General features: G+C 40.6%; 1 protein-coding gene across 1 annotated transcript; it reads left to right on the top strand.

Annotated features, from left to right (window-relative positions):
• Nucleotides 1–450: 450 nt before the first annotated feature.
• Nucleotides 451–22,660, top strand: LOC130702315 (uncharacterized). Its single transcript, XM_057523985.2, has 3 exons — nt 451–3,685; nt 17,398–17,501; nt 21,483–22,660. The coding sequence occupies exons 1-3, from the start codon at nt 3,103–3,105 to the stop codon at nt 22,569–22,571; spliced, it is 1,776 nt and encodes a 591-aa protein (XP_057379968.2). The 5' UTR covers nt 451–3,102; the 3' UTR covers nt 22,572–22,660.
• Nucleotides 22,661–24,300: the final 1,640 nt, after the last annotated feature.

Raw genomic sequence — 24,300 nt, 5'->3', positions numbered from 1 at the left:
TTTTTTTATTCATTTGAGTTCTCCTTTCCCTCTCCGAGAACTCCCAACTCACGCAGCAGACTCTATTACATTTGTATATACTGTGCTGCCCAAGTACAATCGGCTGGTTTTTTTTTTTTTTTTTTTTTTTTTTTTTTTTTTCAGTCTAGCCACACACCAACAGTTCAGCAGGCAACAAACCCCTCCCCCTCTTCCTTTCAATCCCCACCCATCCAGCCCTCCCTCTTTTTTTTTTTTTTTTTTTTTTTTTTTTTTTTTTTTTTCTTTTTAACTTCCCCTTGTTCTGCCGGTCCGACACCACCCCTCCCCATCTCCCCTCCCTTCTCCACAAACTCTGCCACCATCTGCTGGCCGACGGGCTCAGCAGTGAGTGTTCCAGGGGGCGCTCTCTTCTCTTTTCCACTACTAGTTCCACAAGACTACCACAATCAGTAGTCGTGCTGCAGCGCTGCAGATGGGATCTACGAAACGGTTTGACGCACTCTGGCCCGTTTTGTGCACGGTGTTATAACGAGGCTTACAAAAAAAAAAAAAAAATAAAAAATACGAGAAATCGAAAACAAAGAAAATATAATTTAAAAAAAAAAAGAAAAAAGGTGAAATTTTTCCAGTTGTTTTCGAGATTCGCTTGTATTTGATCCAACAAGTTCATTTCAAAATTTTTCGGCTGATGACCGTTTGATCAAACAAAACCAGAAGGGAACTATACACCCAAAGTGACAACCTAACCACGGATACCTTCAACAGTTATTTCCATTTATTTCGGTGCACGAAAAATATTATTATTATTATTTTTTTTTTCGAATATTAAAAAGAAAAAAAAAAAAAAAACTCGTCCGCTTTTCACACACGGCCGGATCGAATCGCGTGATTTCAATAACACTCCGTCGTACTAATTGCCCACCCGCGCGCGTTTCGTTCCCAAAAAAAAACAAAAAAACATCCATCCTACCGTAATCCGACCCCCCTCTCCTTTTATTCGTGTGTGTGTGTGTGTGTGTGTGTGTGTGTGTGTGTGTGTGTGTCTGTGTTTGATTTGGCTCTCTCTCACCTTTGGTTCTAATTCCACCCCTTTTTAATTAATCGATAATTATTTAAAAAGAAAAAAAAAAAAAAAAAAAAAAGAACAAGAGAAATTTAAAAAAAAAAAAAAAAAAAAAAAAAAAGAATGACTCTTGTTTTCTCTACACTGTGTGATGCCGTCGACTGAAGCTGTGAGCGGTTCAGTCACGGCTTCAGTGTCGGTTGGTGTTGACCAATGCTGCGGCAAACGGTCGCCGCCGCCGAGTGTTGCCCTTACCAAGTGACGTCGTCGTTGTGGGCCTACGGCCGCATCGCGCCTCTCTTAGCGTGTCCATTGGCTCCGCCGGCACCGCCCTGCCAATTCAGCAGCAGTTGGATAAACGGTCGGGGGGCTTCTGTGTAGCCATGCACATCAGTGTCGTTGGCCAATTCCCCGATTTGCCGTCGTCGCCGTCGTCGTTCTCTCTCGCGTCCCGGTTTCTGCGCTCACCTCGCAGAGCCACCCCATCGCATTTGTGGTGCGCTTGTGCGCCGTGTTTCTTGACTCAGCTGCTCCTCTGTGACGGCCAACTGCAAAGGAGCTTCGTCCTCCAGCCATCGGCCTCCAGGTGGCAAGAGCCTAGTAGAGCTGCTCTTAGTGAACGTCTTCATCTGAGCCGGCAGCCGCCGACTTGCTGCACGACCCATTGCGCTCTGACGCGCTTCTTTCTCGTTCCTCTTCAGCTTGCCTTACTCTGGACCTTGCTGTTGAAGCCAAACTGAGCCTTTTTTTTTTTTTTTTTTCTCTCTCTTCCGAATTGCCTTTCAAAAAAAAAAAACAAACAGACAAACTCAATTTCAAAGAAATCGCCAATTTAGAACAAAAGAAAAAAGGAATAGAAAGAGGAAATAAAAACAACAAACGAAAATAACCGGGGCTCGTTGATTTCTGCTCAGCTCGCATTGCAACTGTGCCTTGTCCCCCCCCCCCCCCCCCGTTGTTTGTTGTTGACTTTGGTTTTTGATTTCTTTCGACGTGTTAAATTTTTCTTCCTTCTTCTTCTTCTTTCTCGTCTTCTCGCAATCAAATTAGTTGGGACATTGAGTCTCGTAACGGCCAGAAGACTTCCCAAATTGCCTTGTTGGAAGCCGTAACCACCCACCCTCTTGTGTCCATCAGCCGCCCTCTCCCCGCTTCTTCTCTCTTTAAAAAAAAAAAAAAAAAAAAATTAAATAAGAAAAAAAACAAAAACCAACACTCTATCCCACCCCTTGTGCTGCTGCAACTGCAACACCAATGTGAAACCCTGAGTGGGAAACTTGAGAAGAAACGCGGGCACAAGACCATTAGTCCCTTACTGGCGGGTGTCATCGCATTTGCTGTTAGGTCTTCGCAAGAAGACGCAGAAGCAGCCATAAAATTTGGAATAAAAAGAAGAAAAAAGAAACACAAAATAATAATAAAGGAAATCCTTTGCTTTTAAAAAGAAAAAGAAAAAGAACAACGAAAGGATTCAAGAAAAAAAAAAAAAGATATATTGCTAGTGCTTTTCTGAGCTTCCTCTGATCAAAGAATATTTTCTAATCCGTCTTTGACTAAATCAAACCCCTTTCCAACCTACGTCTGGCCTTTTTTTTTTGTTTATTTCCTATATTTTTTTATTTTTTTATTTTTTTTGGACTATTATTATTATTATTATTATTATTTTCTCGGAATTGCAAAATCGTTGGGTGGGGTAATGAGTGGCAGGAACAGTGCGTCCGTTCAGCTGCTGTCATTGGCCCCCATCGAATTGGACAAGCAACGGATTTGTGTGCGAGCGACACGCAGTTTAGCGTCTGGATTGAGCGCGTTTTTGTGTCGTACCGGCTCGTATGTGTGACTCGTTGGCGTAGTGCCTTTGCGAATTTGCCAGAGCTTCCGAGCGGCCTAGTCGAGTGCCCAGACAAGTTTTTTTTTTTTTTTTTTCAGTTGTGGTGCCCATTTTTTCATCGCTCAACAACTTCAGCCATCCATCAAGCGATAGTGCTACTCACGGTGTGCGGCAATAACTGCCGTCCAAAAATCGTACTGTTGGGGTCGCCGAGGGCGGGGCCGTCATGATTCGTGGCCCTAGCCGTGGCCTCGGGACCTTCCGCTGTCGCTGCCGCTGGATCCTGCTCGTTCCGCTCCTCGTCACTCACCTCCTCCTCTTGTCGGCACAGGTAGAGCCATCGCGCGCCACCTCCGCTGCCACCGGCGAACGGGATCTTTCGTCCGCATCAGCAGGCAGCAATAATTACATTGCCTTAACGAGGGCCGATCCTGGTGCTCACACACCGCCAACCGTCTCCATCTTCCAGCCAATACAAACGCCCACCAACATGGTGGTCGCACCTGGTGGCTCCAGCGTTAACAGTGGTGTGTCCCAACATCATCACAGCCGTTTTCAGCATCATCACCATCACCACCACCACCAACAGCAGCAGCAGCAGCAGCAACAGCAGCAGCAGCAACAAGTATCTCCGCTAGTAGCTCACAATTACGGAGGATACAAACCAGCAGCGCCGTCCAAAGAAAGCGGCAGTGGAAGCGGCACGGAAGAAGGTTCGATTCTCCGACTCTTGAGCAAAAACAATCTTTACATACAAAGTTTCCCCAATGGGACCGTCAGCGCCACAGGACAAGACTCCAGTTTCTACTGTAAGTACCCCCTCCTCCCTCTCCAATCTCTTCTTATCCGATCATCGGTTATTTTATTATTATTTTTTTTATTATTATTATTATTGAAAAAAGAAAGGCTATGCGACTATTACGAAAGTCATCGTCGATAGTCGCGTGTTTCCCCTTGGTTAATTACCTGGTTAGAGAATGGCTCCAGCTTATTATTATCATTTTTTTTTTTTCACGAAAAGAAATGCGCACGTAATCCACTTTTTTTTTTCTACAGTTGATCAAATATGGCGAAAAGGTCATTTTATTTATTCATTTATTTATTTATTTATTTTTTTTTTTTTTGTTGAAATAAATGGCCTTTGATAAGATTCGTGCCCAATAACGTTTGTAAGGGCTCGCTCAATTTCTCTCTCTCTCTTTCGGTCAGTGTCTGTTTGTTACGTAAAACCCTGCTGCCGCTTTGATCTTTACGCGACCAATCAGAGGTCCGGAATCGGTGACATCGGATTGTTATCGTTAGAGACGTTTTTTTTTTTTTTTTTTTATTTCTCTTCTGGGAACGACAACCTTGAAGATGGGTGGTGTCAATGGGGAGGGGGGAAGGCGTTTGCCACATGTGGCCATTGTCGGGTTACATCGTTTCTTTTTCATTTCGTTTGATGCGTGAGAATTCGTAATTGAAGGCCTACTCGCCTATAAACCCAACCGATGAAATTGTTTTCGTGATTTATTGATTGATCTGCGGTCGAGTGGCCCGACCTCAATCGGTGAACTCTTGAACGTCTCTTGTATTTTTGCCCAATGAGCTGGAAAATTTGCAAAAAAAAAAAAAACAAAAACAAAAAAATGATTCGGGACCAGTTCACGGGAATTGTACGACAACGTCGACGTGTTGCGCAGCACAAAAAAAGAACGGCGATAGAAATCAACGAGGCCAATACGTTTAAGGAGTTTGAGGTGTAAAGCCTACGGCCGTGCCATGATGAAGTGCAACTTGAGAGACTCAACCCGCAGAAGCATCAAATGGAGGCTGCGGCTTATTTTTTTTTATTTTTTTTGATATTTCGCTTTTGCGTTGAACGCGGACGTTTTAAGCCACGCCTAATTGAACCGACACACCCTCGTTTTCTCTCCTTTTCAAGCAAACAAATAACTCGCGTCCCTTTTTCTTTTTTTTTTTTTCTTTTCTCTTGTCGATTAGCATACTCGCAGTTTTTTTTTTCTTTTTACTCTTGTCGAATAGCGGCTTGATCTTTGATCGACTAGAAACTATAGACATCATTAATAATGCAGTTGGCGAATCGCATTTTTGCCTGCGCTACCATCTGCTACAAATAGCACACCCTTCTTTGATTGCCATCGCCAGTAAATCGTCATCTTTTATTTTTGTTTTTGTTTCGCTTTTATTTTTTCCCCGAGTATTAGCCAATAAAGCGGGTAGAGAACAAAAAGAAAAAAAAAAAAAAAAAAACCTTTATTGCCCCCGCGCAGCTGATTGGACCCCTTGTGAAAATGTCATCGTGTTTCCAGAGATTATCGTATACGCGCGCCACGGTTTTTTTTTTTTTTACAGCTTAATATAACCGTAGGTGAAGAACGTACTCGCGAGAGAAACTATGAATGATGGGTCGGGAAAAAAAAAAATAATAATAAAATAAATAAAAAATCAAATAAAAGCGACGAGACAAAAGAGGTGATGAGGCACAGTCCATGAGAAGTTCCAGAGCTGAATGGATAACGTGATCGATGCATGTGTATACAGTGCGTCCCGCTGCAATAATTAGGGTAATTTAGACAGAGCTTATGGGCGGCATTGTGCATCAATGCGTCCCATACGGCTTTTCATTTCTGTAATAGCAGCCGGTCGTTTCAGAATAAAGCGTTCTTCACAATGTAGCAGGCCTAAAGGCATGGCATACACACACACACACACACAAAAAAAAATCAAAACAAGAAAGGAAGCTCAAGACAGGCTTTTGTGGCGTTCAACTTACCGATGCAGCCGTTTTCTTTTTTTTTTTTTTTTTTTCCCATTGCCTTCATTATTATTATTTTTTTTTTTTTCCTTCTTCCTCTGGTTGTCAGTCCATTGTCCCTCGAAGGATCGAATAACCTGGCGTCTGTTCCAACTTCCTCTCTTCTTCTTTCCCCCCTTACATTTAGTTTTAACTCTGCGGGCCAACCGGTATCCCCCTCCACCTCCCCTTTCGGTCTCTCTCTCTCTCTCACTATTATGGCCTGTGCTTCCCCTCCTGCAACACTATTGTGACCGTCCTTCTTTATTTTTTTTTTTTTTTTTTTATTCCTTACTCATACACTGGCATCAGACGTCCACAACCGAGGGGGTATATAATGTCCAACAGCCGTTTGATAATCCTAGAGCAGGGGCTCTTCATGTTCTACTACATGACTACAATAGTGGACTTGTTCAGCCTACTGTCTAAAACAGAGGTATATCAGGGTTTTTTTTTTTTTTTTTTGACTCCCTATGTATGTACACACCATCCCCCCCACCCCCTATCCCAAAGTCCATCAGGCACGAGTCCGGCTGGGTTCATTCAGAATGCGCCAACCGGAGCAAACGGGGGGGAAGTAAAAAGAAAGGAAACAGAGAGTTCCGCGTTGGGGGGAAAGGTTGAAAAACGTAGATTGGGTTACCGGTGCAACAGCCCTCCCCCTTCCTCTTCGCCTGTTATTCCTGTTCGATTTGCCAAAGCCCTCCACATGTACAAGAACTGCGTTAACAATTACCGCACGTTTGATTATTGAACATATTTTACCCCAAGTTAACGCGGCTGATTTTTTTTTTTTTCCCATTTTATTTCCCATTTTCCTGAGAGAAAAAGAAAAAAAAAAAAAAAAAAAAAAAAAAATCTTTACTATTGGACAGGGCTCAGATTTCACGGCGTATTTGCTTTTCTTTTGTGCGTTTCTTTTATTTGCCGCGCGCTGTCGATTTGCTATCTCTATTGCCACTATAATCATCTCGCCGTTTCGAATGGAAAGTTTCGGAAAATTATTCAGTTTTGTTGTTCTTGTTGTGGTTGTTGTTGTGCGGATTTTTGTCGTGTTATGAGCAGTGTCAGACAAGCGAACGCGGAATGCGCAGGTGTGAACCGAGAAACAACGGAACGCCTATTAGCATAGTCTTTGACCATTGGTCCAACAGCCATGGCATTTCGTTTTTTTTTTGTTTTTTTTTCTTAAAGCATTTTTTCCGGCTTAGCTATTTTTCAAACATGAAGAAAAAAAGAAAAAGGATATTTACGTTAATTCCGTTTTCTTCAACATTCAATCATTCTTCATCATATATATGAGGCTCACTTGTTGATTGCTAGGCATCTTTCGTATTGAGAAATGTTGGTACGCGCTAAAGAAACCCCCCCAAAAAAAATAAAAAATTAAAAGGCTAAATGTTGAGGATAGATTTGAAAACAAATAAAGAAATAAAAAGGAGCTTTCCGACTCCTAGATTTGTGGGGGGACAAAAATCCCCGTAAATATTTCTGGCATTGTCGTTTGTGGCATTCGATCAGACCAACACATCATAACTTGGGACATGTTTTTTTTTTTTTTGTTGTTGTCTCCTTGTTTCTTTTTTAACCATCTCTGATGATATATCTGCTCCTCTGGTAGTAGAGACCTCCTGCGAAGGGAGAAGCAAGAGTCCGCATCGACTCTTCGTAATCTCTCAGACATAGCCAAAGCTGTCCAAAGTTATTTCCATAATAAAAAGGGAAGAGTATTTCTTGCTTTTTTTTTTTTTTTTTTTTTTTTTTTTTTTTAAGGTAAACCTTTTCATAACGTGAATATAACCCGCTCGTTGGAGCAATGCAGGAAGCTATTCGTGTAACCCAAGTCTGTTAAACGCTATACCTACTGTACCTTTGCGCGTATTGTCTTGTCAGTGCACACAGGACACGATGCTTATCAAGTTCGGTCCATCTGTGCCCATTCAGAAAAGTCATTCGATCGTTTTTTCGATCAGCGGGCCACGATGCAAACGGTCGTGCGATTGAGTTCGACATCCGGCCGAATTCCAGCTGATTTTTTTTTTTTTTTTGATGACGCTGGAACATTAAGCTCTCCATTTTGAAAAGAAAATTTTTATTTATTGATTTATTTTTATTTTTTTTTTTTTTTTGCGTTTTTTTTTTTTTTTTTTTCAACTAAACTCGTTACGGCGATTAAAAATATATTGGGGAAAAAGCTGTTTGATTCTACAAAAGGATTGCCAATTTTCGATACGGCTATTATTATCATCCAATTCCAAAAACGAATTCACACCGCCAACAGCTGTAAAAAAAAAAAAAAAAAAAAAAAAAAAAAGAACCAACTGGCCAGTCTAAGCAAGTAACAGGCTACGACGCAAAAAAAAAAAAAAAAAAAAAAAAAAAAAAAAAAAAAAAGAAAAAAAAATTCCGGTCAAGGCTGCAGACAATCAGCGCATGCTGGTTCGTCTGAACGATGCCTGTCTAGCAAAGCGATTTTTCATGCGTCTCTTGTTCGTGCCACCTTACCTACGTAAAAGGAGAACTCAAAGGAACGTAAGGAAAAAAAAAAAAAAATTAAAAGAACACACACACAAAAAAAAAAAAAAACGGGAAAAAGAGATGAGAAGGGGAGATGGTAAAAGCAGGATGGGAAAAAAAAAACAAACAAAACAACGAGTAAGAAGTTTGCGTCGAGGGTAGGTGTTCCACTAATTGGAAGAAGGAGGAGGAGGAAAAAGAATCGTGAATATCGGGACGAGTGAGAGAAGGGAAAGGAAAAAGGAAGTCTGTTTACGCAACGGCAACGAAGGCAAACGAAAAACAAGTAAGACACACAAGTGGACAGGTGAACTTGTTGACACCGGCTCACATACATCATACGTTGTGTGTAGTTGTTGTCACTTTTGCAACGGCATGCCGTGTTTTCGCGTTTTACGAATCATTATTATTTGATTAACACTGGCGCGCTAGCTTTTGGAAATGATTTGTTTTTTCGTTTTTTTTTGTGTGTGTTTTTTTTTTTGCGACTGGTGGTTTGCATGTCTCTCTTTGTGTAGTGTGTGTGTGCGTTGTTCTTGAGTTACGGTGAACCGTTTTCACTCAGTTGATGAATTCATCGTTGCTGGCTTTCGGCAATAGATAAATGATGCGATGTTTGAAGCTTGCGAGAAACCTCTTTAGAGCATCAAGCAAAGGCCCCTTTGGCTTGTATGCCGTAGTAAACTGTTCAAACACTTAAAAGAAAAAGCAGTAAAGATGCAATAAAGAGAGAAGAAAAACAAAAAACGAAAAATAATAACAATACAAAAAAGGCAGAGAAAGAAATATTGTCTGATTGTAGAAGAATAAGGAGGAAAACAAAAACAAAAACAAAAACAAAAAAAAGGAGAGCCACAGAAATTCAAGCGTAACGTGCACCGGGGACAAATGTTACAAGTGTGTGTGTAATCTATAACACACACAAAAAAAAAAAACAAAAAAAGCTTTGTGCATCAAAAAGGGGAAGAAGAAGAAGAAGAAGAAGAAGAAGAAAAGAAGTAAAAAGAAAAAAAAAAAAAAAAAGAAAAAAAAAAAAAAAATGTCTACTACGTAGAGGTGGAACGTGACTGTCGGTTATCTGTTTTGGTGTTATAGAAAATGAGAGAATCTTTCGAAACGGTGGAAAGAAATAAGAAAGAAAAAAAAAAAAAAGAAAAAAAGAAAAGACGCATTCCTTTTTGGTTTGCCGAGAGCGGGTAGCCCAGTTAAATCACTTGTACAAGTTGACCTGCCCATGAAAGGAATTTGGGTATTTTTTTGTGTGCGGTTTTCCACATCTGTCGAAGAATGGCGACTGGCGAAGGAACCTCTTTTCTTAATTTTCGGACGCGCAGGTACGGGTGAACTACGTAAGGAAAGGAATGTGTTATTCGGCAGGCATACACAAAGAAAGGCAGAGGTAAAGAAAATTTATTGGCAGAGCTAAGGGTATGAAGGTTGCAACTGTTCAACATGTAAATGGAGAACTCGCGCTTCTTTTGTGCCCATTAAGTTTCGTCGAAATGTCTTTATTTATTGACTAAGACCCCAGAGGGGATAAGGCAGTTATGGTCAGGCCATCAGTCGTGAAAGCAGGGAGGAGAAGCGAGAAGGAGAGGCCGCGCCACTCTCCAGAGTAAGACATCGTTTACCGCAGAAAAGAGCAACAGAAGAAGGAGAAAACACGAAAATGTTTTCCAGACGCGCTAAAAGCCACCGGTTCGACTAGAGCAATGAATTGCACTTTTTCTCTCTCTCTCTCTCTCTTTCTTTTCTTTATTATTTTTTTTTTTTTTCTTCTTCTACATTTTCTTCTTCAGCTTCCACATAGCGACTAGAGGCAACATCTTAAAAAACTCACAGACTTGCAGTGCATTCCTTTTTTCTTTTTTTTTTCTTTTTTGTGTGTTGGTACCTCGGAGAAGGGGGCATTCTCTTTCCTTCCATAGCTTTGTGTCCCACCCATTTTAACCAGCCACCCGCTCGTTGGTTGCCGGTCAGACCGATGGCCCACTTTGACATTCAAACTTCCAAAAAGCTGGCCTCAATTCTCTTTGCTGCTTGATTTGAAAAAAAAAAAAAAAAAAAATCGAATCAAATAACATTTGTCTCGCTGCTGCCTTCTTTTTGTGTGTGTGTGCGAAGGTAGACGTTTCATTGGCCGGTTGATTGGCCAAATGAATCGTCTTTCTAATCGCTCAATTTATCCTCGTATCAAAGCAGACAAGAAACAAACAAACCAAAAAAAAAAAAAATAATAATTAGGAAGGAAAGACACCTGTGCAATCTTTGCCCGACTACAACTAAACGATCATCAACGAATGAAAGGGGAAGGCCGTCCAAGCTTCCCGTCGTTGTCCAAAAATAGATTGTTTCTTTTTTGTTCCCCCTTCCCCTTTGCTGGTCGATGTCGCCTTTTAAATCAACAGTCGCCTTGCCTCACCGTTACCTGAAGTTATTTTATATCGAGCAAAATATTCCAGTTCCCCTGTGGGCGAATGTTTTTTTTTTTTTTTTTTGTTTTCTTGTTCCCATCTACATCGCGCCATTTTCGTGTCAGTATCACGTCTACACCGCGACTCTACGAGTCTGACCGAAACAAAGCCATGGTCCATCCTCGAAACTTTCCACACATTCCCCAATGTCCAAACTAGAATTCGGAGACCGATTAATTATCACCTGGTCTTTTAAAAGGATGCCGAATATAAAGCTATACGTTTGGGGGTATTGGCAGCGTTTCAACCATTGGGACTTGTTTTCTTTTTTTGCTGCTTTTTTTTTTTTTTTTTTTTTCGTTTTCGTGTGTCTGTTTTTGTTCGTTTTCCACATGAATTCAAGATCATGATTGAGCAATCAAGACAATGGCGCCCCGGCTATAGATAATCATATTCCGTGCCATGTTTTTTCTTTGTTTTTGTTTTTTTTCTTTCGACGGAGACAAACTCAACGCCCCTTGCGTGTAATTGGCGTTGATCATGTCACCATACGCGCAGTTTGGGCATCACGAACACGCTGAGCCATCAAGATGGTGGATGACCGTTATGCATAACTGTATGAACGGTGTGAAACGAATTGTTATTGACCCGGGCGTTGGTCGTTGAGAAACAAACGTTTGTAGATCCTCATTCTTTGGACATGATATATCAATTTGTAAACCCTTCGTTGAAAAGAATGTTCCAGTTGATTAGCAAACACGATCGTCAATAATTAGAGACAACAAGTCCACCCTTTTTTTTTTTTTTTTTTTTTTTTTTTTTCCCCCAATGCGTTCACCGGGCGGAAATGGATTCATGTCGGAGAATTTTAGAGAAATTCAGTAGCTACCGCAGGTATTCGGAAAGGGGGAGGGAAACAAAAATGTTGGTACGTAAAACATCCGTCCTTATCTAGCGAAATAAGCCAATGTTTTCTAATGGTGATAAACTAGCATCGGACCAGTGGCGTGAAGGAATTCTTCGGGAAATATTCACGAGCATTCCTTTGCACTTGTGCCAACCGTATACAGATGAGGTTCTTAGCGTGTTGGACCCCGTCTCCCTTGTTCGCTAGATCATCGGGTTCCACATTCTTATCGTATTTTCGTCGAAATCATCATTTTTTTTTTTTTTTTTTGTCTGAACAGAAGCATTCTTCCTACATTCTATTTTGTACAATCGACTCGGGATTCAGCTTAATCGCGCACAAACTCAAACGTGAGCTGGAAGAAAAGCAGTGATGACACTGTGCACTTTCCTATACTGATTTCTGATTGGATTTCACAATTAATACGCCATCACCATCCGAAACGATTGCTTTTTAACTACCGTTAGCAATTATGAAAGAACAAAGTGTAGCTCAAAGCTACAAGACGAGATAGGGAATGAGAGAGAGAGAGAGAGAGAGAGAGAGAGAGAAAAAAAGGCACAAAGCCAAGATTTGACACAATTAAATTAAAAGATAGTTCATCGACTATATACTTATAAACCAAATGCAGCGTGCCATGGAAACAAATCAACTAATGGCAGAGAAAAGCGAGAAACCTGTTTTGTTTTTTTTTTCAGTAGGACAAACTATTTATTTATTTATTTAATTTTTTTTTTGGTTTTTTTTTTTTTTTGGTTTTTGATTTTCTTTTTTCTGACATTTGATTGTTTTTGTTTTTTTTCTTTCGTTTCGGCCTTTTGAGCGCAACCTCCGACCATCGGTTCGTCCCGCGACGTACGCATCTAAATACGAAAAATCGCACTGCTTTTAGCTTTCAATTTGTTTTTCGTTTTTTTTTTTTTTTTTTTTTTAGTTTGATATTTTAGTGCGCGTATCACAGAGAACGACATTTTTACTTAGGAAAATGAAACGAGTTGAGGCTGCTTACATGCCGACAGCTACATGTCGAACGAAAAATCATTTTCTCTCTGCGTCTACGTTCTCGTTCTCAGGTGGTCACGAGAAAGGAACAAAAATAAGAAACAAAAACAAACTGAACAGAAAAAAAAAAAATATATATATATATATATATATATATTTAAAATAAACAGGATTGGTTACCATATGACCTCCGATAAATTTGGAAACTATTTTCCTTTTTCCATATGAGCGACAGCAGTTTTTCGGTTAGTTTTTCGAAGCCACAACCAGATCCTATCAGATTGACATGCATAACTAGGATTTGTCGACCAGCACCAAACTTTCCGAACTGAACGACAACAACAACAACAAAAAAAAAATGCATTTTATTTATGTATAATAATAGATCCTTTATAGTGTAGAACATGAAGGCTGTTATTGTTTAACTTTTTTTTTTTTCTTTTCTTTTAGCCTAGATGCAATCAGTATATATAGGCTGCTCAAGGTTGCCGTGGCAAGTCTTTGAGTGTCGAAACCAAGAAATCGGTTCCATTTGCTATTCGCCTCACCGAATTCTTTTCTAAACGTGTGCCGAAAATTTTCTTTGAATCGCTAGGAAAACTGTTGCGATCCGAACACACCGAGTAGTCAGAAAGAAAAGAAAAAAAAACATGCCATAAACGATGGATTGGATTGTTAAAAAGAAAATGGGCGTATCATGATTGACACTGAAAAACAAGGCTTAACAAAGCTGAGCTTACGAATTCTTTTTTTTTTATAGCTCTTTGAATAATCTTCAACGTGGAGGATGTGACCGACTTGTAGTGTTTATGCTCTTCATTAAAAACAAGGGGAAAGAAACAACGCACTTGCAGTCAAACGTTTTTTCGTGGGTCCGTGGCACTCGGCTGCGCTGCGCAACTCGAATCATTCGCATTTGATTTGATTTAACTTACAGAAATATCATGTTTTGTCTTGTTTTTTTTGTTTTTTTATTTTCCCGCTTGTTTTTTTTTATTTAGAAAAAAAAAAAAAAAAGCTTAATAGATACAAGATGTTACCAGAAGCCATTAAAAGCTAGATCTAAGGTTGACAGCGTCTCTTGCACGAGCCAACAGTTGAATTGAAGAAGACGCGTACACGGAATGGCTGGTAGTTTGTCTTCTTTTCACTGTTGGCTTACAATTTCGCTGATCTATCGCCCGTGTCAAGGCTCGCAAGCTAAACTTTAATTGCTTTTCTTCGCATGTGTTCGCACTTGTTTTGGTTAGGCATTTCATGTGGCAGCATCTCTAACGCGGAGCGAAAACATGTTGAAAATGCGGATTAAATTACAGATAACAACGATCAAAAAAAACAAAAAAAAAACAGTGAGCCTTCAACGGGCGATGCAAGATTATTTTTTTTTTTTTTTGTTTCTTATTTAATATAAAAGAGAGAAAGAAAAGAAAAAACAAAAAAGAGAAAAGCAATGCTACGTAGTAGTGTAAATATGTAGAGATAAAATATGTTCGAGGTCTCGGACGCAGCCAAAGGTCTGGCGGGCCAACGAGCTGAGGACCGGCTTGGAGTTTATCTCGTCCAACCATCGGCAATATCTTCATTTGTAGGCAGGTGAGCAGCCAGCAGGCAATCCAATCCACAGGCGGCCCCCTCCCATCTCGTCAGTTTTTTTTTTTTTTTTTTTTTTTTTTTTTTTTTTACCTACTTGGTTTTTCCTTTTCTGTTTTGCGTTGGCCATATCAGGTTCATTTCGAAGCGTCAGTTCAAATAACTTTTGCCGTGTTGAGAGCACCATGGAACGCCAAGATTCCGCTTTGTGTCTCTTCTAGAAAACTTAACATGTCACCTGAACGTACCAATTTAAATGTTGGCACTTCTTTTTCTTTTCTTTTCTTCTTCTTCTTCATCGTCCCCGTCTCTATCTCTAAATCGTAAATTGAGGTCTCCCTCCTTTTTTTTTTTTTTTTTTTTCTTTTTATTCTCTTTAAATGTTTGTTAAAACGAGTCATTACGGCAACGTTGTCGAAAAGGTAATGCCTCATTTGACGCTGCAAACATAATCCGACAATCAGGAAGATGCGCACAAATCTGGATCACTAGAAAACAGAATAGAACCGGTATGAAGTGCCCCATCGGTGTATGGAACAAGCCCCAGCTGTATGGAAGCCGAGTCAAGTCAGGTTCGGATTTCTACACCTTTTTCTCGGCCTTCTCAGCTGACATGGAGCTTATCTACTTAACAAAGACAGAGAAGGCTTTTCTTTTTTGTTTTTTTTTGTTTTTTTTCTCTCTCTAACAAGAGAATTTATAGTGGGATCACTCGTTTTTTTTTTTGTTTTTTTTTTTACGTCGATAGCAGACGTAATGGGAGCAGCATATTGAGCAAAATGTTAATGAGTGGAAAGGGGGATTGACGGAAGAAGACTACAGGGGAGTGGTTGGTACTCAATCCAACATTTGTCTTGTTCTTTTTCTTCTCGTGTGTGGCTTCACTTTTCTTCCAGTGTCTTATTTTTCAAACCAAAGATAGTGAGTCTCTGAAAGAAATGAGCTGTTGCACACATGAGTTCTTTTTTACTCGATTCAACCGGGATCCTTGTTCAGACTGAACAGAAAGCCGAGAACAGTTGCCGGTTTCACAAAATGTTTTCATACATTTGCGATTGGCTGCTCATTAAACTATTGGCAAATCGCGTGTGTTTCGCGGTGGATGGGAGTTATTCGCATTAGATTATTCGGCTTGAAGAGGCGTTCAACGCAAACCTATTTTGATTGTTCTAAACAGCGAAACATGTTTGAAAGAGAAAGAGATTTCTGAGAAAATGGCCTCACTCACATTTTCCACAGAGATCGTGTAGCGTGTAAATTATTGTCTGCACGGCCAATTAGACATCTTTCTTTATTCATTTAAATGCACAATTCTATTGTCACTCGTGCCGCGATGTCGGTCTTAGTTTTGGGGTTAAGCTTTGCCACGTTGTAGCGAAAATGTTCCACCGTTGAACTGCGCCCCTTTTTGCTGTTACGTAATCGTTTGATAAAAGGGATTTATTTTTTTTTGTATTGCAGTCTCATCGCTCAGCCCAATCTTCTTACTGACGAAAAATCTTTTTAAAAAATAACCATTGCCAAATTGGGTTGATGGACAAGCATAAGCACAACATCCGTTCAAAATTCTCAATAAACAAAAAATTGCTGGGACCGTAACGGTATAATCTCGTTCGATGTAGTTGGTGTCTGTCCGTATTAGGCGTTAAGCTTATCTCGTTATATATATATAAAAACAAAAAGATATCCCCATCAAGATATTGGATTTTTCGATTTCTCTTGACCTTTTGCTACACCCTACACGTGCACGGCATGCAGCATGAGTTCTTTTTTCAAAAAAAAAAAATAAAAAATAAAACGAACAAGAAAAGGACCGTCAGGAATGTAGCATAGACATATAATTGTCATAATTTTGTGGGATGAGAGGAAAGAGTGGAGTGGAGTTTGTAACTGCCTCGATCCTCTACACGAGAAAAGAGAGGGGCTACAACGATGTGGAAGGTGGGGGAGGCGGGAGGGTGGTGGCCAAGCAGCTAGCAGCAGCAGGTTAGGCAAACAAGGTCATTAGAAATGCATAGCAGGTCGTGTTCGAGTGCCAGAGGCTCCCATTTTCTTTTTTTGATGTCTTTCAACAAAAGTTGAAGCATATACGACTAAGCGCTCAACCAGCCGCAACCAGCCACGCTCGTCGAGAGAGGCAGAAAAAAGGGAGAGAGAGAGAGAGAGAGAGAGAGAGAGAGAGGAGGAAAAAGAAAAGAAAAAAAAAGAGAAAACCAGACAGGCTAAAAGAACTGCCTTACTAGAACAGACTGTTCCCCGTAGATGCATCGACTGATGGCCAGCGTTCTTTTTCGTTCCCTCCTCTGTCGAGCACTCGATTGATGACTTCATTGTTCGAAAAAAGAGGAGAAACAAAAAGGGGAAACAGCAACAACAACAACAAAAAAGAACCTGGCCACGTCTTTGTGCCCGTTTTCTTGTCAAGTTTTTTTTTTTTTTTTTTTTTCATTTATTTATTCTTTTTTTTTTTTTTTTCTCTTTTTTTTTCCACGTTTATTCCTTGTTATAATCAAGTTTCGTTTCAATAACTAGCCCGTGCTTTTTAACTTACCTGTATGTACGTATATATTGACTGACTAGAGAATCGAAAGTGCTTTTTCTTTATAGGGATGATGTTTAGAAAAATCGTACTGTTTATACAGAGCCCTTTGATGATCTGTTCACGGTCTCGCACCCCTCTATGATTTCCACTAAGCATGGAACGAAAAATTCCAGCGGTCGTCAGGTATAGCCTCTCTCTACACGAAAGACGCGAGCAACAGAAGAAAGACACACACACACACACACACACAGACAAAAACTCGTTTGTCTCGTCATGGTGGACACGTAGCTCGCATTCATAGATTTTCAGCTAGAAAACAGATGCAACAAAAATCGACATTCCATTCTAAAAACGAAAAAAAAAAAAAGAAGAAATAAAATCAAGGAAAAGAAATAGACAGAAAAGCCAGATCAAGTTTGTAACTTTACATGTTGCCTTATAGCCATGCGACGTCTCTTTTTCTCTCTTATTTCGATCGGTTACGATTTACGTGCTTACATATTTTAAAATTAGGGAATTACCCAGATTACAACATTTCGAAAAAAAAAAAAAAAAAAAAAACTGGAAGTAATCATCTACAAAAGCATGTCCTTGTCTCAGTTTTCTGAAAATCAAATGAAGCCATTCTATAATCATTCCTGTAATTAACCACAGGAGGGAAAACAACAACAAATACTTTCATTGTTTATGTGAGATTTTTTTTTTTTTCTTCATTATTCTTACCTTTCCTTTTTTTTTTTTTTTCAACTTAGCTGTTTTGAAGCAAAAAGCAGTCGGCTTTGGAAGAATCTACATCCAAGGAGTCGCGTCGCGTCTCTTCATCTGCATCAACGAGTGCGGAAGGCTCTATGGCTCTGTAAGTATTTGTGTGTTCATTACTTGCATGACTTAGCCATTGCTAACCATTAATTCCAAAATCGTACGTTCTTTTCTTGCAAATGAAATGCCATTTTCTTTATTCTTCTAAATCTTTTTAAAACTAATACTTTCTCTATATTAAAAAAAAAAAAAAAAAAAAAAGAAGTTTTTTGGACGCACGGGGTCATTTCTGAACTTGCAATGAATCCAATTTGCTCTTAGCCTTGGCTCCTTCAAATCGACAAGCCATGCGGCGATCAATCAAACTCTCTTTTGTCATTATTATTCACGTGAAGGAGGAGGGACCGAGAAAAGCTTAGAAATCTGCGTCTTCATTTAGACTCTATTTACTTCCAAGTGGAAAAAGGGAGGAAGAAAGAGAAAATGGTTGGTTGCACGGCACATTGATTTATTGTTTATTTTTTGTTGTTGTTGTTCTTGGTCCTTTTGGGGTAATGGTGGCTGGAAATATATATACCGGGCATATGAGCAGACAAACCTGTGTGTGGTCTGCCATGGCCCAAAGCCGGTCTCAGCGCTAGCTACTTGAGATGCTGGACGGGATTGCACCCGCTGGCTTTCTCGTATACTCGGAACGTGCTGCTTAAAAACTCTTCTCTCTCTCTCTCTCTCTCTCTCTCTCTCTCTCTCTCTCTCTCTGTGTGTGTGTGTGTGCGTGTGTATGTGTGTGTGTGTGTGTGTTGGTCTGGCAGTCAACTTTGGTCAATGCATCGCATGCATTCTATTCTCTTTTTCGTTTCTTTTTCCCCTACGGCAGCGTTACACCAGTCAATCCAGTTTAGCGTCTCCATTTGAAACATTTTCTCTCATCTTCTTGTTTAGGAATACTATCGATTTCCCTCCCCTCTCCTCTCTTCTCTTTCTCATTCCAAACATTTTTTAAGTAGAGGTGCAACATAACAATCACCGTTCACATTTAGCTTTTTACCTATGGAAAACAAAACAAAAAAAATCGTATTGATTTGTAAATAGAACTGTTTTCTTTAAAGCGTTTCTTCCTTCTCCCTTTCGCTTTTTAGTTTTATTTCTTCTTCTTTTTTTTTTTTTTTGGATAGGGAAGGGGGGAGGATTTTTTCTCTTTTTTTTTTTTTTTGTTGTGGGGCAGGAGCTAGGAAGAGACGAAACGATGCAGTTAAACAGTTGGCAAAGATCAATGTAGCAGCTGGCGAGAGCTTGCACACATTCCGTCGCTCGATCTCCTGAAGAAGACATCATAAAAATGGCAGGTGTTTCGTGTAGGGCTAATGGTGAGAAACAACAACAACAACGAAAGAAGAAAAAAAAAAAAAAAAGTCGAGAGAAAGCAAAGAAAAACTCTATGAAAAACCCGGTGGCTATGAGCTAGATTGCCCGACCGTGTGGCAGTTTCTAACACACACACGCACACACACACACACAGACACACAACCGAGTACGGCAGAGTCAACAGATCAAGAGTAGGTCGCCGAAGGTTAATCGTTTAATGGCCCCTACTCAAAAATATCCGTCTCATTTCACTTATGGCTTTCAGATCAGTCTGACACCTGACCCCACGTATCCATTTATGAATTCAACGCCTTCGTGTTTCAGGATATCCTGTCAAAATCAGACCCCAAACAATTTTTAGATTTCGGGTTCTTCTTTATTCTGCCGCAGACTCAAGATGCCCAAATGAACTGCATTCATATCACAACAAGCACAAATAGCTATATCACTATTTTAAAACGCTACATCAGCTGACTGAGCTATTGTGTAAAAGTAGAAGCGTGATTTCCAAAATAATAATAATAATCTACGATGACGATTCTTTTTTTCCGCCCCAATTTTCTGCGTTTTTTTTTTTTTTTTTTTAATAACTAAATTTGGAATAGAAAACTGTTGCATCACCATCTCCGACAGGTACGAGTCTTAGGCATTCTTTCGCTCATTCGAATGCCAAGAAAACAGATCTCGTGATGTAGCTTAATTAAACCGTGGCCAAGTATGGCCTGAACAAAAATTGCTCGTTTGGTTTGAGACGTCAAACGGTTTTTGGCAAATGCTCGTTGATTTGGACGTTTATGCTTCGTAAGGCCCCGGTGTTATGAGGTTCCCTTGTCATTTTCCCAGCTTCACTGCCTAGAGAATCGAAAACAAATTTGAAGTCATCCTATCGTATGCGCACGTCGAAATGAAACCTCGTTCGGAATAATTTTCGGTTTGTCCGTACGTTCGAAACAAAGTCAGTCGTTATCGTACTTACGCATTCCATCCACCCGTAGCTTTGCACTGTGCGCAGTTCATCCTTTCTGTTGCCTGTTCGCATTTGAATAACAAATTCGTTAGAGGCTAGATGAAAGCAAACTACCGTTACAGGCGACATTGTTGTACATAAATGCCACCAAGAATTTTAATCAAGCAAATCCTTTCAAGCCATTCTCTAATTATTTATGTCTTCTAGCAGCGATCTGCCAAGAAAACTATGACCTTATCTCAGAATATTTTTTTTTGTGTTTTACAAGCCGAATGTGTACACGTTTACAGCTGAAGCCATTTGCAAACTAGATCGGTCACAACAAGCGCTTGATTTAAGGACTGCTGCTCGACATTAGAAATGAAAAGTGTCAAAACAGCTCGACATATTTTGCAATGCATTTGGGTGATCTCATGAATTGCATTTAAGCGTAGAAAAACAATTTTTGAAAAATCATTTTTACTTTTGTTGGTGGAACTGAATGCGCGCATGTCGAAGATGAAGAGATCAGACAAATGCCATAGCGCAATCGTTGCATGAATAATTTACCCACGCGCCCTGAGAGCTTTGCATCCCTCGAGAGCCGACACTGATTATGGTGTGCGATCAGCTGCACTCGCATGTTCAATTTGTTTACCTTTTTCTATATATTCTTTTTATGTTTGAGTTTCTGCTTTCGCCCGCAACGCTGCGTCTATGTTTCAACAAGTGATTAGTGTACTATGTTTGCATAGGACTATTAGACTTGATCCTACGGAGAACTCAACAGTTGAAATAACAAGAACTGAGCTGGAAGCGATTAAAAGCCTTTGCAATCCAATCATTCGAAAAAAAGGAAAAAGAAAAAAAAAAAAAAACAATTCACAGACAGACACACACACACACACACACACACACAGACCAAAAGCAAAACAAAAAAAAAAAAAAAAAAAAAAAACCTTTCGAATGGAAATGGTGGGAAAAAAAAAGCTTGCATTTTAATTTTATGAAAGTTTAATTGGAAAGTAGACAGTGTTAGATAAAGGCCAGAATAGCGGGTAGAGCAGTTTTGATGTAGAAGAAGGGATGGAAAGAGGAGGGACTGCGCAATTGATCGGTTGGAGGTGCTGCTGCGACGGTGGCCGGTAAATGTAAAAAGGAGGTAGCCGCAATCGAGTTGTTGGCGGCAACGTCATTATCAGAGACCAGATAGCTGCAAACAGGTAGACTGTTGGTCCCAAGTTGGTATTCGGCAGTCGTGACAGTGACGGATGAGAGAGCTGGTATGAAGAATCTACGCCGCACCTGTTGCAGGATTCAGCAGCAGAAAACAACAACTAGCGGATGACAATATCTCTTTTTCTTTTTACAAGCTTTCAGCAGCCAGGCCTCTTTTCTTCTTCTTTCTTTCCAGCCTTTATTCATCATTATTTTTCACTTTATTTATTTTGATTTTTTGTTTTTGTTTTTCGAAAATTCTAACCAAGCCTTCGTGATCGTTCAACTACGTAAAACTATTAAGTAAGCTCTAAGATAAGCTATATCAGCTTGTTGGTGAACCTCAAGAATTTCTCTGACACCGCGAAAATGCGGCCAATGGTGGCCCACTTTTTTTTTTTTTCTTTTTGGCCCAACAACACTCGCACTCGAATAGAATTTACAAAAACAAGAACTGTAATTGTTGACAAAATGGCCAATTGTGTTACTGAAAATTGAATTTTGTTTTTGTTGTTTTTCGTTTTTTTTTTTTTGTTTTTGTCACGACAGGAGCATTTGGAGCAAGACTGCATCCTTCGAGACCAAATGGAAGGCAACTGGTACAACACGTACACGTCCATCAACCACTCGACAGCCGAAAAGTCTTTGTATATGGCTTTTAACAGTAACACGGGCTCTCCGTGTCGGTTACGACTGAAAAGCGAAATGACAAGTGACGGCCGTTCGATAGTGGCCCTAGGCAGCAACGAGAAATACGCTCTCTTTTTCCCCGTGCGCAACATATCATTGCCGGATGGAATGAACCTAACTAGTCTGATCCAGCTGAATAAAAGGATTCCCTTTGTGAAGAACAGCGTCAAGCCAACTGGTTGTGCTCCTCGTTGCTCCAAGTCGTCTGACCAGTCCATAAAAGCCGAGACTAGCTCCAATCGAGCCAGTAGCAAAGAGAAATCCAAGAGGAAAAATAAGTGTTCCTGTCTTTCCAGTGAGACTCCAGCCCAAGGCGGAGGCAATGTGGAAAGATGTCGGAGACCACGCCAATGTCGGCCGAAGACATCGGGCCATCAGCGCGCGGCAAAGAGCCACGGAGAAAGCGGCAGCGGCAGCGGCAACGGTGGTAGCCCCGTTGCAACGCCGGCACCCGGATGGAACCAGCCGAAGCGACCCGAACGCCTTCCACGGAAAGAAGGACGACATCCAAAACCGAAACGCGTCAGTCCTGAAAACAGCGCCTCGGACGTCAATTTGCTATCCACCGAGGCGCGTTTATTGAGTCCAATCGACCGGCTAGAAGGCGATCCTTCCTCCGTCAAATGGACGGTGGAAAGCGATAGCCCTCCCAATGGCGGCAAAAATCCAAAGAAATCGACGTCACCATCGGTGAACCATCGGGACCGTAACGCGGAGCAATCTGGCAAGAAATCGAAACATCGACGCGGAAAGAAACCAAACGAAGAAGATAGGTCGCCATCCGGTACTATCTCGAATCCAGCCAAAGATAGAACCGCTATCGGCGTCCGTCAAGATCGAACAATACGATTGCCACACAGGAAAAGCGACAGCCGGTTAATACGACACAGGTATAGGAAGATTCGTGCCCATCCGGAACTCGCCCAACAGCTCGACGCCATGTCTTAAGACAAGCCATTTTTGCAGTCGAGACTGTAATAAAGAATCAAACCAAAGCCAAAACAACAACAAAAAAAAAAAAAAAAAAAAAAAAAGAATTAAACAAAAAAAGAAAAAGAAAAAAAAAAAAAAGAAAAGGGCATGTGAATAAGTCCGGCAAAGCTGCCGGGGTCGTCCAATATTTATTTTGGAAGAGCCGTCCTTGTCCGAATGCATGGAAGGATGCAACAGCGCCTGCGGGCATGTTAGCGCAGCAACTTGAAAAAATTTTTTTACAGCCTGGCCATCACCGGGTCTACACATTTTGGGTTGATTACCTCGATCCGTGTATATACGTAACTGGTAGAAAGCAAACATTTCTTGTAAATAGTGTACAAAAAGTTTTTCGAGGCACGCCCCAAGTTGGCGTGCCCGGGCGTTAACACGCATCGCTTTCTTTCTCCGTTTCAACATTGGACAATGGAAACCCCTCTTGACGTCCTCCCGCCTGCCCTAACTTATAGGCAACCAAAAAACATAAAGAAGAATAAAAACTCAATTCGAAATTGGCTGCTCATCAGTCAGACAATTCACTGGTGCCCCCCCCCCCCCACCCCCACTCCTCCTCTTCTTACATGTGAGACCAAGTTCGTAGCGTCTCAATACTCGTCTTGGCGTGTGGGTCAGCTGAATGCATACGCCGATCGAATAGCATTCACACCATGGGTGATGGTGATCAAAATGGAAAGACCTTTCGCATGAAGATGATATATATTCTGTCGTTGCATATCATCATCGTCATTTATAGAAAAAAAAGCAACTCAAACACTATTTATTTTTTGTTTTAAATCAAACTTCGCCCTCTCTCTCTTCGAGTGATTTTTCGTATTACCAACTTGCTCAAACTCGAGGCTGAGAGTGAGTCGAGAAATGAACGGCGCACCAACCACGATCCAAAATCGACGTGCGGACACGCCCGCGATTGCTGCGCTTTTGTTACGTCGCGTCATTTGCTGTGCAGACAACAAACATGTTCACCACGCTCACTTCAATCACTATCAGGCTGACTCGTTGACGGCCAAACTGTTATACAAAAAGACATTTTTCACCTTAAAAAAAAAAAAAAAAAAAAAAAAAAAAAAAAGAAATAAGGTGGGGGGAAGGAGGAGGGGGGAAATAAATTAATAAGCAGGAAGGTTACTAAAGGGGAAAGATTGCAGATTATATACGCTATGCCCTAAACCAAATACGTGTACATTAGACTTCTTATGTCGCATTACTCCAATCGTGGCCATCTTGTCTCCAGTCAGTGAAAAGGAAAATTCAAAACAAATGACAAAAAAAAAAAAACTTTAATAAAATAAAACGAAAGATAGCATCAACATTTCCATCTATGCCTACATTTTGCAAACCTAAACATTAAAAAAATTTGTGTAACGTGTCATCATTTTTATTGGTGTAGCCCCCTCCCCCCCCCACCCCACCCTCACCTCCCTCTTGTGGTCCCCACTTATTATATATATGCAAATGATATAGGAAGGGAGGGGACTACAAAAAATTCTGCCTTACCCTTGAGTGTTCGAGACGGTTTCTATTCTGTGTAATCCTGTACTAAACTAGAGAGACAGTGCAATGTGCATAGATTAAAACGAAGATTGTTTTTCAAAATGTATTGCGCCGTCGCACTGTACATCTTTTTGTTGGCCATCCTTTTCATGTCGCCTGCCACAAACAAGTCTAACTTACACATCCAGTCTTC

Source organism: Daphnia carinata, chromosome 6 (assembly GCF_022539665.2).
Source record: "Daphnia carinata strain CSIRO-1 chromosome 6, CSIRO_AGI_Dcar_HiC_V3, whole genome shotgun sequence".
NCBI lineage: Eukaryota > Metazoa > Arthropoda > Branchiopoda > Diplostraca > Daphniidae > Daphnia > Daphnia carinata.
The sequence above is the reverse complement of the archived record's forward strand: the minus strand, read 5'-3'. Positions and strand labels throughout refer to the sequence as shown.